The sequence below is a fragment of the Podarcis liolepis genome, assembly GCF_965112155.1.
Source record: "Podarcis liolepis genome assembly, chromosome: 1".
NCBI classification, from domain to species: domain Eukaryota; kingdom Metazoa; phylum Chordata; class Lepidosauria; order Squamata; family Lacertidae; genus Podarcis; species Podarcis liolepis.
The window spans coordinates 60,699,733-60,717,564 of record NC_139554.1 but is presented as its reverse complement, the minus strand read 5'-3'; the positions used below and the strand labels follow the sequence as shown (position 1 = coordinate 60,717,564).

The following is a 17,832-nucleotide window of genomic DNA, read 5'->3' as shown; positions in this document are numbered from 1 at the left end:
AATTAGATCTTTTTTGAATGTCAGATGTGGGAAATGGGGACAAGGTTGTTTGGTGAATATATTACATTTAATGAAAACTGGAACGTGGAGTGGTCCACCTTTCTTCCAAGGCTAGCATACTGCCAAGGTGATGTATGCTGAAATTATAGTTAAATGCAGTGACATTTACACTGTTCCTTGTAAGTACAAGTACAAGTACAAATAGAGATGAACTTGTTCGTTATGGCATACATAATGGAGGATGGCAGACTTTATTATGCTAAAGCAACTACATGGGGGAGAGATTATAAACATATACCAGTTTAACAGATATCAAAATCTCACCCATTCACTTAAAATCTAGAAGTAAAAAGCCCTTTGATTGCTTTATTGAATGCTGCACAACCCTAACTGAATTACACCCACATCCAATATTTGTTGTTTGACTTGCAAACTACAACATTCTGCTAAGCCTAATGTTGATAAATGCCATGGTGTTCTGGAGCACTACTGATGAAAACTGCGTCATCCTCTCTTTCCCCCTCCACACAGGAATTTTGCTGTTAGCTCTTTTATCTGCAAAAAAAATATGCTTTTTTGCCACTTCATTAAACTTGTGACATTATCCCTTTTTATATATTTGTGTGTTTCTTTCATAAAGATAGGCTGAGGTTTGATTACTTCCAGCCTGTACAAGTCAAATGTACCTTGGAATGTTTTACAATGTTTGACAGCTATGAAATATAAGTACTATGCAATTTGACTGTACATACATACATATTTTCATAAATACATCCGAACAGGGACCTCAGAACTAAATAGGCAATAGTATGGGACGAAACCACAACAGGCAGCCTTATTTTGTAGGACCTTGATCTAACCTAAAATAAAATGGGAGTTTCCGTAATGTTGGTTTTGTACACAAAGTAAACAAATCAATACATTGTATTTTACCGATGAAATAATTTCAATGCATTTGCAAATGATTTGACAGGAAACGGGTGTAATTTACAACACTCAAAACTTTTAAACAACCATTGATTTATATGTATTGTACTGTAAAAGTCACCCGAGAGAAGCCTAGCAAGGTTGAGCATGTAGTGGTAGGTCCCAAAGGCAACTCCCAAATATCTTCCTCAGACGGAGACTTTGGTAATTGTCTATTGTATAAAACTCCCATCTCTTACAACTGCATTCATTTTGCAAGTGGGAAGTTGCATCCGTTTGCCTCGCGAAAAGAGTAGTCCCAGCTTTATACTTCAGTTATTGTGAAGACATTCTAAATCCACAGAGCAACACACATTTCCATTCTGTGAGGAAAAAGAAAACAAAGCAGCCGTTCATATCTGATTTTAGAAATTAGAGTGGGACGTAGAGATTGATGTAGTCTCAAGGCTTAACAGCCTCAGTCACTAAGGACATCTGTGGCAAAATTAGAAACCTTAAATTGTATCCAGAAGGTTAACGGAAGCCCAAAGTGCTGGAGCTCTTTCATAATATATTCTTGGCAAGAGTAAAGAAGGCACATTTTCTTGTACAGACTCTGCCACCCCCGTCCTATTTTTCAGGGGGGAGGCAGTTTTGTGGCACTTCCTACCATTTAGTTTTTGGCCCTTGAAAGTTCAGAAAGCCAAAGATACAGGTTCCTCAAAGGATTTCTTCGAACAGTAAGTGCCTTGTTCATTTTAAACACAATTTTACATTAGAGGCAACATCTGTGTAGTCCTGTATTCTGCAAAGTATAGTCTATCAGATCTCTGAGTGACAGAGATGCTTCACTAGAAAGACCCCCCCCCCCTTTTAAGAGACCCTTTGAATACTAGCAGTGTTCTCTTCTCTGTTATGGTTCATTGGAAATCATTGTACTTTATGCTCTTCTTTTATCCAGTGAGCTTCTTGGCATGGAAGAAAAGGGTGACAATCCAGATTTGTAGCTGGAGCATCTAGACAGGTAAGTCTGAGGTTCTTTCCTTGTTTCAACAGCCCTTTAAATTATGCCCACTATGAAAGAAATGAAACTATTTTTGTATCAGAGTGAAAAAACAGTTAGTGAAGAAACTGTTCTGACCAATGTACAGTAAAGTGAGTGGTCCAGCTACAATGATAGATTCAATAGAGCTCCAATTATGTATTTTCCTATTCCACCCCACCCCCACCATCACTTGCCAATGTTTCAAATACAGCTAATGATCTTTTCAACATTTTCTGGCTTCAGCATTCCCTGAGCACAATCACATACTCCTAATAACAAATTGCCTCAGTAGCATTCCAACTCATAAAAGGCATGCAAATTATTGTTTGAATCTCCTAATTAATTATGACATATAAATTCTGCAATTTCTCACACTTCTCCTAGAGGTTGAAATTTAAGTCTTTCAGTGTAGCTCACCCTTCCTTTCATTATACTTGACATTTTACCTGTTGCTTTAGGAAATAACTCAATCGGACCTACAAAAAAGCAACTAATTTATTTTCTATGAAAAAATCATAATAGGATTGGGAAGTTAATGCAAATTAAGTTACATGTGTTAACTATTTACACATTTGTTTGTTCTATTTAAAACATTTTTAGGCTGCTTGTCTAAATGCCCCTCGAAAGCAGCTTACAGCCAAAAACATTTAAAGGTACAAAGAATATTACAAAATTTTACAACTCAGCAACAGTCCACATAAGTAATTTTTTTAACAGAGCTGGAAAAAAGCAATTCAACCAGATTATCACTCAGCTAATAAACATCACAAACTAAAAACGCCTTCATAGAAATTTGGCACACGTCAAATGGAAGGCAATTCTGTAACAGTCTTTCATGCGTGAAGTTTAGAAATGTACTAATATTTGCTAATTGGAAATATTGGTCACGTTTCATTAGTTCTTGATGTAAGTTAGTTCCTTATTTGAACACGTGATGCTGGTGTTTGAAAGCTTGGGTGTTCATGTGTTGCTGGGCCAGGTCTTAACTTCCTGCATTTATTTACAAGATGCCTAACAACTTGGGCCTGGGACCCCTTATATCCTTGTCTAGTCATTGAGCTTGAGTCTGTTGGGGGTCACCCATGGTTTATATGTGTGGCTTTTAACGATTGAAATTTGTTTGTTCAGTGTCGTGGACCCAAGCCTGTGGAACACCCTCTCGAGAAATCTTCAGGTTGTAGTGAATAGGTCAGTGAAAATGTAGATCCCAGTGTAGTGTGAAAAGGATAATTCCATGTCAAATATTAGGAAAATGATAAAAAATAATAATTTGAGAAGATTATTATGCCTTTATACAAGTCACACTTGGGATACTATGTACAGTTCTTGTTGCACTGTACTAGAAAACTGGAAACTGCAGAAAAGAGCAACCAAAATGATGTGGGTGAGTAGAATGGCTCCCCTATGAGAGAAGGTTAGAATATTTGAGGCTATTTAAATTATTGGAAAAGGATTTGATAAGATGAACACAAAGGTTTGCATTGTATGGAGAATGTGGACAGAGATGCACTTTTCTCGCTCTCTTGTAATACTCGAACCCAAAATCATCCGGTGAAGCTTGAAAGGTGGGAGATTAAGAGCAAAGGAAGTAGTCATTCACACAGAGCCCATGTTAAACCACGGAATTCGCTTTCATAAGATGTACTGAAGGCTGTCAATTTAGATGGCTTTCATGGAGGGTAAGGCTATACGCTACCTCTAAGATCAAAGACAGCATGGCTTGAATGTGAGCTGCTGGGGGGAGATTACTGTTGCATTCAGGTCCTGCTTGTGGACTTCCCATTGGCATCTGCCTGGTCTATGGGGGATCCAGCAGGATTCTTCTGTCTTTGTCTGTTCATCATCATGAAATGGTACACCAGGTGTGCCCTTTTTGATGCTGGACTGCTACAGCTTGTTCAGTCTAGGACTGCATTTGAAAAAGTATTTAGAAGCTTCACATGACATAGAATGCAGTGGTGATAATTTTAAACTGGAATCCACTACCTACAAATAAGACCATAGTGGAGGTATTGTCCTTTAATTATTATGATTATTTATTGTTTTACCAATTACATTTCTATCCCACCCTATCAGGATGATGTGCTTTGTAAACACACACACCTTTCATTCTCACAATAGCTGTATGAGAGAGAGAGTGAGCGGCCAAAGTTCACCTACAGGCATTGTGGCTGAGTAAGAGTTTTGCCTTAGCTCTTGGTTAGCTTTCAAAAAGTCAAGAAATCAGTGCAAGGGGGTTAAGCTGCTGAAAATCCAAAGGTCAGAAGAGATTAATAAGTAGTCAGGAGCAAGCAATGAATAAAAATGGAAAATGTCCAAGTATAAACAAACTGTCTTCTTGTTAGAAGAACAGTACATACATCTCTGAAGGGATGTTTGCAGAAAATCTGTGTTTTCAGATGTGAAAGACAGATTGGTGAACATACTGTGAGATGCATTTGCATTGGTAGAGATTCATAGCAATTAGGCAATGGGGAAGTCATTAGCATTAATTGAGTAATCTGGGAATTGTCAAAATTTATTGTATGTGTGAATGTGGTTGAATCATGAAAGAGAAGTACCACCATTCTTTCAAAATTGTACTTTCCCTCCTTATTTGCATGAGAGGCTTGAGCATTATATACACTTACACTTCTAATCAAGCTTAGAGAGAGAGGGAGAGAGAGAGAGAGAGAGAGAAGAGCAACTAAAATGTTTAAGGGGCTGGAGAAACTCCCATGGGAAAAAGCAACTGAGGCTTTTGGTTTAGGAAAAGAGTGAAGGTGGCATCTGAGAGTGCGGTTTCAATTCATGTGTGGTGTGGAGTAGCGGACAGAGAAAACTACCCACTTTTCTCATAGTACCAGGACTTAGGGGCATCCAAAGAACATGAATTGTTAGAAAATTCAGGACAGACAAATAGGAAGTGGGTCTCCATAAAACGCAGTTTAAATATGGAACTCTCTCCTACAAGCTGTAGTGATGGTCTTTAAAAAGTTAGACAAGATAAGGCTAGTAATGGCTGTGCGCTGCCTCTGACATCTGAGGAAGTATGCCCCAGAATGCTCCTTGTGTAGAAACACAGGTAGGGGGGAGAAGTGCTTGTGGGTTTTCCATAGGCTTCTGGCCACCATAAGAATGGATGCTGGGCTAGAAGGGCCTGATCCAGCATCCCTCTCTTCATATTATTAACATGTTTGCAATGCATGCACAGTTTCAAAGAAAAAAAGGCTGAGGCCAGGAAATCTGTACATAGGAGTTTATTTAGATGCCACAAGTTTTAAATCACTCCCTTTTACATCCCAAACCACTGCATCATCTCCTTCAGTTGAATTACCATTGGGGTTTACAACATGATTTACAAAATGGATTAATGATGCGATTTACAAATGTCCTTTGTGGATCCTATAAAACACAACTTTATAATACCATCATTAAAACAATGAAAATCAACACATAACGGATGCTAAAAAGGGGGCAACTGATAGAAAGAAAGACAGACTCTGCTGGCATGGAGTCCCATACAAATAGGGTCTTCTTTGTTGTCTTCAGGGTTGAGGAATCCTTTTTGCATAAAGGAATTCTCGGACATTAGAGGAAAACGAAAGCAGGGCCTGCACCATTAACCAGTAGACCCACCTGTGTACCAGAACAACTGGCCTGAAGGGTTTATTTTTATGTTGGATGCTAAAAATATACTGTGATAGAGCATGAATGTGTTGTCATATTCATTTTTAAAAATCCATTCCTATAATAGGCTTCAAAAAGTTCACATGACTGCAGACCTTCCATACTGTTCTGTAATACGCCTTTAGTAGAATGCTCTGTGCACAATATAACACAGAACAATGTCCACTATTCTTTCATTGCAGATACTCTACCATGGCTTTTAGAAATCAGTTTTACAGTTCCTGATTAAAACAGTTGTTCCACAAATGTAATGTGTACTTGCTAAGCTTACCACCAGACTCTGGTTCTGGCCAAGCAGTTAGATATAAACAGTAAAAATGAAGAGTATCTCACACAGCAAAAGCAGAATGAGAACAAGAAGCACTTTAAAAACACGGTGACCTCGGTTCTAAGTTCTAGGGGTGCAGGAGTGTTTGCATGTCCCTTCCCCCTCTGTTTAGCAGGTGTAGTGAAAAGCAAACAAGGTTGGTTTTTGTTTTTGGTAGATCAATAAACAAGCAAACATATCCTGTTGTTGCACTCATAGATTCAAATATCAAGGTTGACATTGTATGCAACTAGCCTATCTGGAAAGGGGGGGGGGTTAACCTTCCCAATTCCCACTCAGCAGTCTGGTGTACCTGCTATGCTGTGGGAGGCAATCTGTGCATGGGAACTAGTTGGATAGGACTGAATCTATTGAAGTTTTAAGCTGAGACAGATTTTGCTTTAGCGCTATCGACATCTTAGCCTTGCAAAATCAAAGCAGCTACCTATCATTCAAACTTAACCTTTGTGCACATTTCAAAGTTTTAATTACAATTCTGCTTAAGTTTAGGATTTTAAACAGCGTTTACAGATGGCTAACTTAATAAATTAGATCTTTTTTGAATGTCAGATGTGGGAAATGGGGACAAGGTTGTTTGGTGAATATATTACATTTAATGAAAACTGGAACGTGGAGTGGTCCACCTTTCTTCCAAGGCTAGCATACTGCCAAGGTGATGTATGCTGAAATTATAGTTAAATGCAGTGACATTTACACTGTTCCTTGTAAGTACAAGTACAAGTACAAATAGAGATGAACTTGTTCGTTATGGCATACATAATGGAGGATGGCAGACTTTATTATGCTAAAGCAACTACATGGGGGAGAGATTATAAACATATACCAGTTTAACAGATATCAAAATCTCACCCATTCACTTAAAATCTAGAAGTAAAAAGCCCTTTGATTGCTTTATTGAATGCTGCACAACCCTAACTGAATTACACCCACATCCAATATTTGTTGTTTGACTTGCAAACTACAACATTCTGCTAAGCCTAATGTTGATAAATGCCATGGTGTTCTGGAGCACTACTGATGAAAACTGCGTCATCCTCTCTTTCCCCCTCCACACAGGAATTTTGCTGTTAGCTCTTTTATCTGCAAAAAAAATATGCTTTTTTGCCACTTCATTAAACTTGTGACATTATCCCTTTTTATATATTTGTGTGTTTCTTTCATAAAGATAGGCTGAGGTTTGATTACTTCCAGCCTGTACAAGTCAAATGTACCTTGGAATGTTTTACAATGTTTGACAGCTATGAAATATAAGTACTATGCAATTTGACTGTACATACATACATATTTTCATAAATACATCCGAACAGGGACCTCAGAACTAAATAGGCAATAGTATGGGACGAAACCACAACAGGCAGCCTTATTTTGTAGGACCTTGATCTAACCTAAAATAAAATGGGAGTTTCCGTAATGTTGGTTTTGTACACAAAGTAAACAAATCAATACATTGTATTTTACCGATGAAATAATTTCAATGCATTTGCAAATGATTTGACAGGAAACGGGTGTAATTTACAACACTCAAAACTTTTAAACAACCATTGATTTATATGTATTGTACTGTAAAAGTCACCCGAGAGAAGCCTAGCAAGGTTGAGCATGTAGTGGTAGGTCCCAAAGGCAACTCCCAAATATCTTCCTCAGACGGAGACTTTGGTAATTGTCTATTGTATAAAACTCCCATCTCTTACAACTGCATTCATTTTGCAAGTGGGAAGTTGCATCCGTTTGCCTCGCGAAAAGAGTAGTCCCAGCTTTATACTTCAGTTATTGTGAAGACATTCTAAATCCACAGAGCAACACACATTTCCATTCTGTGAGGAAAAAGAAAACAAAGAAAATAAGATGCATTAATGCTATTAGCACAACCAGTGAATATGGCTACTATTATGACGGGCTCTAAAAACGTAGACTCAGGAAATGAGCATTTTGCAATTCAGTCCCCCAAAGATGAGACAACCAAGACTTTTTTTTATTGTCAACAGTCCTGCTTTGTGCGCTTACCAGGGACTAGTGCTTCAGTAATATAGTGGAGGGATGGCAGAACTCCTCCATCACATAGATGGGGTTGCACTCTCTCTGTAGGAACAGCTGTGCAGTTTGAGGGGTGCAACACCATCTCTGTTGCTGGAGTCTCAGGTGATCTCTGGGTCGAGGAGGACCTATTATTAGCTTGTGCGGGTATGTTAGCTACGCCCTTTCCTGGACAGAGATCACTTAGTCGCTGTGATTCATGTGTTGATAACCTCACGATTGGACTACTGCAGTGTGCTCTACGTAGGACTTTCCTTGAGATTGGGCTAGAAGCTGCAGCTAGTGCAGAATGCTATGGCCATATTACACCTGAGTTGAGGGAACTGCAGTGGCTGCCAATCAGCGGCCATGCATTCAAGGTCTTCTTGTTAACATACAACTTGGGACTAGGTTACCTGAAAGACCACCTGCCCCTGTCTAGACCTGAAAGTTACTCAGATCATCTCAGGAAATTCTACCTGTGGCACTGTATCCTGCACCATAGGGTATGTTTTTCTATGTCTGTTTCAGTGGCTTTTAGGGGGTTTTGTGCTTGTTCTTGATTTAATGATGCATGTTTTAGACGATACACCACTAAGATTTTTAAAAAACATTAACCAGTTTATAAATGCTGCTCAATAAATAGATCACGTGTCTCTTGGCTCTCATATACAAAATCTATTTCCACAAAGGTTCTGTTCACATTACCCTTCAAAAAAAGGAGGGCGGGGAGAACAGATCATATGAAGTGAACTTCTGCACAAGCAGCCATTTTCACAGAGCTGCTTCACTTTAACTGGAGGCTATTTGCATGATGGGAAGACCTATGCCATTCTATAGACTAGCCCATGATAATGTATAAAGTTGACTGTTCTAAGGAGTGTGGGTGATTTACTTTGATGCCCAAAAATGTTGATTCAGATTCTGTTGGTTAGATGGCAACAATTCTGTTGGTTAGATGGCAGCTATACAGAATCTTCCTATACTTCTTCCTCCAACTCTCTTCTTTGCTCAGAGATAGTTTGCAGTATTTTCTTGGCATGAGTACTAATATTACTTTTCTTTGAAACATAGATATATTTCCTGAGAGATGATTCTTTCTCACATGTGCAGCCTCTTAGCTGTTCTCTGATGGAAAATGGGAATTATTTTCTCAGGCTAAATGGTCAGTTCCAAAAAGGCTTGTTTGCTTACTTCCAACTAGTTAGATTCATTCTACTAAACATATTCTTAGGCACATTCTTGTGAAATTGAATTACCACACTGAAAGCTTAGCAAACCAAAAGTTTGGCATTCTAACATAGGAATACTGAAGTGGTTTAAAGAGAAGCAGGTAACTCCCCACCCCCCACCCCCTTAAGAATCAGTGCAGTTTTAACCTTGTCTATTCAGCTGTAAGTGCTACCAAATGCCATGGGGTAAGTGGGGTTAGGCTTGCAGCCTAGGACACTTGCCCCTTTAGTTACTACTGATTGGGATAGCCTCTTGTGCAGACTGAACCATTTGGACCAGTGGGATTATATATATCCGGAGTTTTGAATTATGGGATGATCTTGTTTGGTACTTCTTGTGGTGAGGTACAGTCACAAAAATTTTCAGGAATCATTGACTAAGAGCTACAACTATAGCTGGAATTCACAAGCTACAGATTCTCAATGACTTAACTGATGTGTACATTTGGTTTGCAATCATGGAGTTACTTATATCTGCTCATCATGTTGAGTTTGATTTTATTAAGCTTGTACAGGTAACTTGGGACAGTATGTTCTGTTAAGAAGGAACTAACAAAGATGCCTCTTCAAGTGTCTGATATACAGAGCAGCTTCCTGCCTGCTTTCACCAGGTGCATGGAACTCTTAATCCACATGGCAAACAGAGCAAATCCAATACCATACTAATCCTATCTTTGCTGCCATATGATTTGAGTCTGTGACATCTGAACCTCAGAGATACACAAATGGAAGCAACTATGTTCCCCTGCCACAGCTCAGCGCAGTGCCTCGGGGAAAGAGCCCCAAGGGCAAGAAAGCAAATCAAATGAATTAAAGCTGAAATACTCCAGCCATGGCTTATTGCTGCACTGTGCATGAGAAAATGGCGAAGAATACCCTGTTACAGTATTTTATACAGCATTTCATAAAACAGCATTTGGTACTTTCAGTGATCTAGAAAGGATCAAAGGAAAGCAATTCCGTCCAGGAAGATGGTGTAAAAAGAACAAGAAATCATTATTTGATTAACATGCATTGCTCAAGTGCTGCATGTTAGTCACTGTAAAAAGTTACTATTTTGGTACACTTTCATTTTCTCCTCATTTTAAATAAAAAGCATAACCTTGGGTGATAACGGATGCTAATTGCACTAAGTGCATTACAGTATTTCTGAAAGCTAAGTGGATGAAGTGATAAATATGATTTCTCAAAAGGATGTCATTCTGGTATCAGTTACATTCACAGTGAAATCTTCTTGCCCTAAACTATAATGGCTTTAGAAAGTTGCATATAGGACAATGCCACAAAACTGTGATAGACAGCACAATTTTTTATGAGGCCTGGAGCTCTTGCATGCCACTGACGTTCATCTTTTGGAGGAGTGGAGGGCTTCTTTAAGTGGCCAAGGACTTTCCAGGTTTTATGTGCCAACAGACGATGAGTCAGGGAGGTTTTCTGTATCTTGGGAAGCACTGCTAGAATGAATAGAGTGTTGGGCTAGAACCTGGGAGATCAGATATTACTCAACCATGAAGGTCATTGTGTGACCTTACGCCACAGCCTAACCTATTTCATAGTGCTGTGTGAATAAAATGGGGAGAAGGAAGACCATGTATGCCACTTTAAGGTCTATGGAAGAAAGTTGAAATATAAATAAATAATATAAATAAATGTGGCAAGACACCCCACACACCCTCAAAAAAGTATCCTGGACCACCTCTAATAGTGAATTCAGAGTAATTCTAGATTCTGTTGGCAGTGATTATGACTATAGTGACAATTCTGAAACCCCACAACTTCAAATGGGCCATTTCTGCACTAATCTAAAATGTGTGGCTTGAGGGTTGTCCTCTCCATTGTTTAATATTCCATTTTTATTCATTCCACCATGAATAGTGAATTATACTCCAGAAAGTTTATAAAACCAAGCTACAAAATAGGATTTGTGTTTCTCTTGATTTTCCTGCTTTAGAGAATAAATATATATTTCTACCCTTTACCTTCAATTTTTGCCCATCTCTGTAAGGAAATAGAGCAAGAAGCAAAAGGGATTCAAAATGAATGCAACATAAATATATTGCACCCTGCAATTGGTATTACTGTAACTGCCTTGCTAACAGGCAGGTTATTTTTGAAAATACATATTTATAAATGTCTAAAATGTTTACTAGTTATTAACATCACTATTCTACATGCATATTAAGAATACCTGCAGGGCTTTAAGAGAGACTATTTTAAAGTTGTAGAAGAAGCCTACTGAATATTTCTGGCCCTATCTCCCTGGATAATCATCACACAATTACCATTACACAAATTGCATAATTTTTGTTACTGCATTCTCATTCTTCCGTTGCAGCTCACTGCTGTCAGTGGCAGCTAAAAGCAACCTTCCTGGGTAAAGAGTCTGACTCCTACACACAAATTCTGTGTACCGCCCTCCCTTCCTCCATCTTTTACTATCAAATACCTTGCATTTGCAAGTTGTACAAGGAGACCCGAGCATTGTCCATACGGAGCCACTAAGTCGTGCTATTCCATAGCCATCTTGACAAGTTTTTCTGATATCGTAGGTTATGTTATCAGCCAAACAAGGATCACTGACACAACGAGGGCAACATTCGCCTTCTGATATTGCTGTGAAGTCACAGGTGAGAGTGGGGCATGCAAGTGGCCAGCAATCTACTTCACCTTCCTGTGAAAACAGAGAAAGACCCACAGTAAGTTACGTCAGACTATGAAACAAAACACCAATAGCAACTACTTCTTTGATCAACTTTTACTGAGTCATTACTTAAAACTGGGATGGAATAGGACTCCCCCTATTCCATTGTTGCCCATAATAGCAGAGGCTGGTGAGAGTTTGGGTACCTCAGTCTCTCGAAGGGTACAAGTTCTCCATTCTTGACTAAAATTCACTTACAAAATAGGCATATTCTGATCTGGCAGTAGTCTAAACAGTGCAGTGCTGCTGGGCACCACATTTACAGCAGATTAAGGACCATGCACACATCTCTGATGGATAAATGCAGACCTCCAACCAGGAATGTGGATACGCCATGCTGCTGTACAGTCGTACCTTGGAAGTCAAATGGAATCCGTTCCGGAAGTCCGTTTGACTTCCAAAACCAAAGTGTTTGACTTCCAAATCACAGCTTCTGGTTGGCTGCAGGAAGCTCCTGCAGCCAATCAGAAGCCAAGGAAGCCCAGTTGGACGTTCGCGTTCCAAAAGAACATTCGCAAACTGAAACAATCACTTCTGGGTTTGTGGCATTTGGGAGCCAAAACGTCCGAGTTCCAGGGCATTTGACAACCAAGGTACGACTGTATATGAAACTCATTTACTGAACTGGGTGATGTGATAATATAGAGCTTCTGAATGAAAAGCCACAAATGGTTGAATTCTGAAGCACATTTTTGTTTTGATTCCATAGCCCTGTTATGCAGATGTGCATCTTCATCACCAATTGCTTGCTGGTTTCCCACAGGCATCTGGTTGGCCACTGATGCTGGCCAAGTTGGGCCATAGGCCTGATCCAGCAGGCTCTTCTTATGTTCTTTAAGCAATTTACGAGGCTATGTAAACTACTCATTTTAACAAAAGGAAACCATGAAGCATATTACCGTATTTTTCGCTCTATAACACGCACCTGACCATAACACGCACATCGTTTTTAGAGGAGGAAAACAAGGGAAAAAATATTCTGAATGAAACAGTGGACGTATCATTTTTGTGCTTCATGCTGTGGCCACAGACATGTGATCTGATGGTGAATTTGGGGTGACCCAATGCAAAAATCCTGAGAATCCCTGTGGATCCATGCTTTGTAACCATGTTTTTGCACCATTGCAGCCCCAGGCAACAGTGGGTGCGTGATTTTTTTGGGGGGGCAGGCTGTAGCCATGGACATGCTATGTGCTCTGATGGTGAATTTTGGCTGACCCAATGCAAAGATCCTGAGGATCCATGTGGATCCATGCTTTGTAACCACGTTTTTGCACCATTGCAGCCCCAGGCAACAATGGGTGTGTGATTTTGGGGGGGCAGGCTGTAGCCATGGACATGCTGTGTGCTCTGATGGTGAATTTGGGGTGACCCAATGCAAAGATCCTGAGGATCCATGTGGATCCATGCTTTGTAACCACATTTTAAGTGGGGAGGGAAGGAAAAACACAGAAGGCTAAGAATGCAGGAGAGGGCTATAACGTGAGGAAAGGAAGGCAAAAGTTTCCCCCCACCCACCCACACAAGCCAGCCAGCGTGCGCTCTCTCTCTCTCTCTCTCTCTCTCTCTCTCTCTCTCCCTCTCCCTCTCCCTCTCCCTCTCCCTCTCCCTCTCCCTCCCACCAGCATGACAGAAGAAAGCATTTTAACTGCATTAAGAACTATTTAGCAGCGAAACCTAAGCTTTGCCATCCCTTAAGAGGTACAGACACTGTAATCTTCCAGATCGCATGAATTTACAGGCAAAACACTGTTTAAGGATTTCATCCTTTTAAATGGAAGAAAGCATATTTGAATGCTGTGTGTCTCCAAAAACAAAAAGCAGGAAGTCAAATCAGAATTTTAAGCCGAACCTGTAATCTCTCTTCCCTTCACAAACATTGTTCCCTCCGGAGCAGGGAGAGGAATTAGAAAGACGCTCTGCTCTCCTCTCTTCTTGCCTGGAGGGGAGGGGCTTTCCCTGCTCTTTGTTCCGTTTGAGCAAACACAGCAACGAAACAGAGCAGGGTGGGCAGTAAGACCCTGAGGCAGAATGCAGGAAAGCAACAGCTTCCTCTCTCACGGAGCTCCCTTCTCCCTGAAGCGCGGTTTGATTTTTGCCTCATTTTTCGGCTCCAGGGACCGCACATTCGCTGCATAACACGCACAGACATTTCCCCTTCCTTTTTAGGAGAAAAAATCTGCGTGTTATAGAGCGAAAAATACGGTATCACATCAGTACTGCAGTACTGCCACTGGCTATTTACAGTATTAAGGCTAAATGCTATGTAGTAGTTTACAGACACTAAGAGATAATGACACAGTAGTTAACTCATCCAGAAATCATATGATAACTGACACCTCAGGATACAATGATAAATAATTCATTGCATTACTCTGCAGCATTTGCAACCAAAAATGCCATGAAATTCAGATTAGACAAAGTCACTGGTGAGAAAGGTAAGGTGATTCAACCTATTCTGGATGGGGTTGCACTCCTCTTGGAGGAACAGGAACATTCCTTATTATTATTTCAGAAGTCTTTTAAAGTCGAACACCTAGTTTTATTACTGCCAGTTTAAACATGTAGCATATTGTGCATTTGCTACTGTTAGGATTTTGTTTTGCTTTTAAGTGTTAGATTATATGTTCTTTGTCCAAAAGAAGTCCAGGAGCTTTCTTTTGAGTAAGCAAGCATGGAATCACACTGTCAAGTTCTCACAACATGAGAACAGTAGTAATGCATCCTATGGTATCAGGATCTGATAAACTGTATTAGGCAACATACACACTATACCGTTAAAGCACTTTGCCCCTCTCAAAGAATTATAGGCACTGTAGTTTGTTAAAAGGTTGCTCTGTGAAGGGTAAACTATAGTTCCTAGAATTCTTTGGAGAAAAAAAATGTGCTTTGCCGGTGACGTCCACTGGAAGTTTTAACATTCTTTAGTTATTTATGCTGTGCATCACCAGTTGTTTTTGAAGCTCTGAAATCTTTAGTGAATTGCTGTGTGGCACTGAAAAGCCCTGTTCTTTGGACCCTAGTGATTCCCCCCCCCCCCCATTTCCAAGCATTATATTACTACTACAACAACAACAACAAAGCATGTATATAGTTCTTTACAGAGTTGTTATAGTATTTTAATTTTTTTTTATTGATTTTCTTTTCTCACGACAAATATACAATATCATTACTAAACATTCATTTTTCAACTCCCCCCTCCCTGTTCACTTCCCTCAGCTTCTATTTCTGGTTTATTACATTAAATGATCCATTCTATCTTATCACGTTGTTATATTTCTTGTTCTCTGTGAGTTGCAAAATTGTAAATGTTTATTTAAATCCTGCCAGTGAGCCCATTTTTTGTTGTTGTTTCTGCAGATATATTGTAAAAGGTTCCAATATCATAATAGTGATTTTGATATTACATAGTATTAGTAATCTTTACAGTTGCTTTGGGTAGTATTATTTCCATATTACATGACAAAGACTGCAGAGGGGATGAGTTGCCAAAAGTAACAGAACGAATTAACAGCAGAGGCAAGATTTCCTGTAGTGATTTCCTTGTTCACAGTCAGGCTCTTAGCTGCTGCACTACACAGATTTTGACAGAGAAGCCCCATTTTCTGGCCTTAATTTCTAAATACTGATAATGACATATTGGGAGAATCTCCATCCCTCTGTTGACACAGGGATTCCACATGGCATCGCTAATGGATAGCCATCCAGTCTCTCCTTAAATGCCTCTAATGAAGAAGCGTCCACCAACTAAAAATGTTGAATTCAGTTGTTCCCCCAAACAAATATTTGGAGTACCTGGTTGAGGCTTTTCAGCTCAGCCTAAGAATGTGCATGAGCAGCACACATTTGCATGTATATATGTTTGTGCAATCATCCCTAGGAAGCCCCAGCTGGATCAGGGCACAGTAACTGAACTAGACAGCAAAGCCCTCTCACAGTTTTCAATTTAGAAATACAGCTATCTGTTTCCTCAGTAAAACCTGCTATTACCTCCAAACTTGTTTCAGCAGCAATAGGCATTTTCTTTTTAAAACCGCCAGGCTTTCCTGGACAATTTGGTATGCAAATGTTTCCCCTAGGCTAAAGTAAAATACAGCTCTGCTTCTTAGAGTCTTAACATGTATGTATTCTGTAAGGTGAAGAGATCAATCCTTTGTGTGCATAAATCTTGATGGTCTTTAATTCATGATGACCCCTCTAACCTCTACCTTTGGTGAAATGTTCAGAATAATACGTTGCAGAGGAAGAGACACAAAATAAAGCTGATGGAAGCTTTAAATTTTTTCCTCATGCCCAGACCAAAATGGTGAACATCGTAATGCCTTTGAAGATGCTGCATTTATGTTGAAGAAGTAAGTCAAATAAGCACCTTTTAAAAACTTGCTACTTCAGATCATGTTATGCATCTTAGAATATATGTACAGTGGTACCTTTGTTCTCGAACGTGTCTGTTGATAATAATAATAATAATAATAATAATAATAATAAATTTTATTTATATCCCGCCCTCCCCAGCCGAAGCCGGGCTCAGGGCGGCTAACAACAATAAAACAGTATAAAAGTATAACATAAGCAACACTCTAAAATCATTCATTGTAAAATTAATTAATTCAGGCCACTGGCAACCATTGGGCCAGAGCTCCGCGAAGATTGCCGAGGGAGGGAGTCAGGCTGTGCCCTGGCCAAAGGCCTGGCGGAACAACTCTGTCTTGCAGGCCCTGCGGAAAGATGTCAAGTCCCGCAGGGCCCTGGTCTCTTGTGACAGAGTGTTCCACCAGATCGGAGCCACAGCCGAAAAAGCCCTGGCTCTAGTTGAGGCCAGCCTAACTTCTCTGTGGCCTGGGACCTTCAAGATGTTTTTATTTGAAGACCGTAAGTTTCTCTGTGGGGCATAGATGAATGTGATGAATGTTTCAGAACCCAAATGCTGAAAACCCAGAAGTAAATGCTTCTGCTGCGTGTTTCTGAACTGAATTTGCAGACAGCCCTTTGCACCTCGGTTTTCGAATGTTTTGGAACTCAAATAGGCCTCCGGAACAGATTACATTTGAGAACCGAGGTACCGCTGTATAGAGCTTTCCGTACTGTATTTTGTGTCATGAGAAGAGAAGAAGGTTAACAGTATGCATTTTTTATTTTTCAATATGGCGTGTCCATCAATCTTTTACTACTCTTGCATCTCTTAAGAAAAATATTTTATTGCCTTACATACCAGACAGCGGCACTGTTGACAGCTGTATGTCCAATTGTCTCCACTTCGGTACAGCTTGTGCCCACTCTGATCTAAACATTGACTGGTGACTCTGGTATCACATTCTGGGCAGCAGAAGAAATCAACACTGGGATTCTGACAATCACACGTAGTTCGTCGACAGAATATTTTGCCATCCTGTCAAGAAACAATAATCATTAGTATTAAGTGTTTCTAAATAACGGATAGATCAAATTGGGCAGTGCCTAGCAATGCGTGTTAGCAATTTGCATTTTATAGTGTTACTCATTATACTGTACAGTTCACAAATACAAGTGATTGGGAAGTTCAATGGTCACATTTCAGAAACTCATACCATTCTCATTGTTCTATAACAGGCAAGAGGTGATGCAGTATTATTAAAAAAAATTCTTCTATAGCAATTCTCATAGTTCTGCTTGTGAATGAGGTTACACAGACTCTTGCATAAATGGAAGAATTCCTGTGGATTTAGTTTCACTTTTGCCTTCCAAATGTGATGGAGCACCTTTGGAAACAATCCCAAATTTAGTGTTTGAATGTATTGCAATGCTATTTATTCAAAGAAGCAAGAATATTTGTTCATAAACATTCATGTACTTTTCGTTACTTCCAACTGATTCATTAGCAGTAAACACCCAAGTAAGAATTCATATTGGACCCAGTGCCACGTGGACTTAAGAGTGAAAACTGGCAAGGATTCTGATG

The 17,832-nt window shown here is 39.7% G+C and overlaps 1 protein-coding gene and 1 long non-coding RNA gene across 7 annotated transcripts in view; one reads left to right on the top strand and one right to left on the bottom strand.

Annotated features, from left to right (window-relative positions):
- LOC310689082 overlaps nt 1–17,832 on the top strand; it is a 57,635-nt gene that overhangs the window by 32,636 nt on the left and 7,167 nt on the right. For all 3 annotated transcript variants that reach the window (XR_014517289.1, XR_014517290.1, XR_014517291.1), the window contains exon 2: nt 1,868–1,930. This is a non-coding gene — a long non-coding RNA (uncharacterized lncRNA). The remainder of the gene's footprint in view (nt 1–1,867; nt 1,931–17,832) is intronic.
- Nucleotides 5,175–17,832, bottom strand: part of NELL1 (neural EGFL like 1) — a 373,450-nt gene continuing 360,792 nt past the window's right edge. For all 4 annotated transcript variants that reach the window (XM_083463723.1, XM_083463722.1, XM_083463725.1 and 1 more), the window contains 3 exons: nt 17,107–17,283; nt 11,640–11,864; nt 5,175–7,762 (listed from right to left, as the gene is read on the bottom strand). In XM_083463723.1, coding sequence (XP_083319849.1) covers nt 7,712–7,762; nt 11,640–11,864; nt 17,107–17,283 — 453 coding nt within the window. In that variant the 3' untranslated portion in view covers nt 5,175–7,711. The remainder of the gene's footprint in view (nt 7,763–11,639; nt 11,865–17,106; nt 17,284–17,832) is intronic.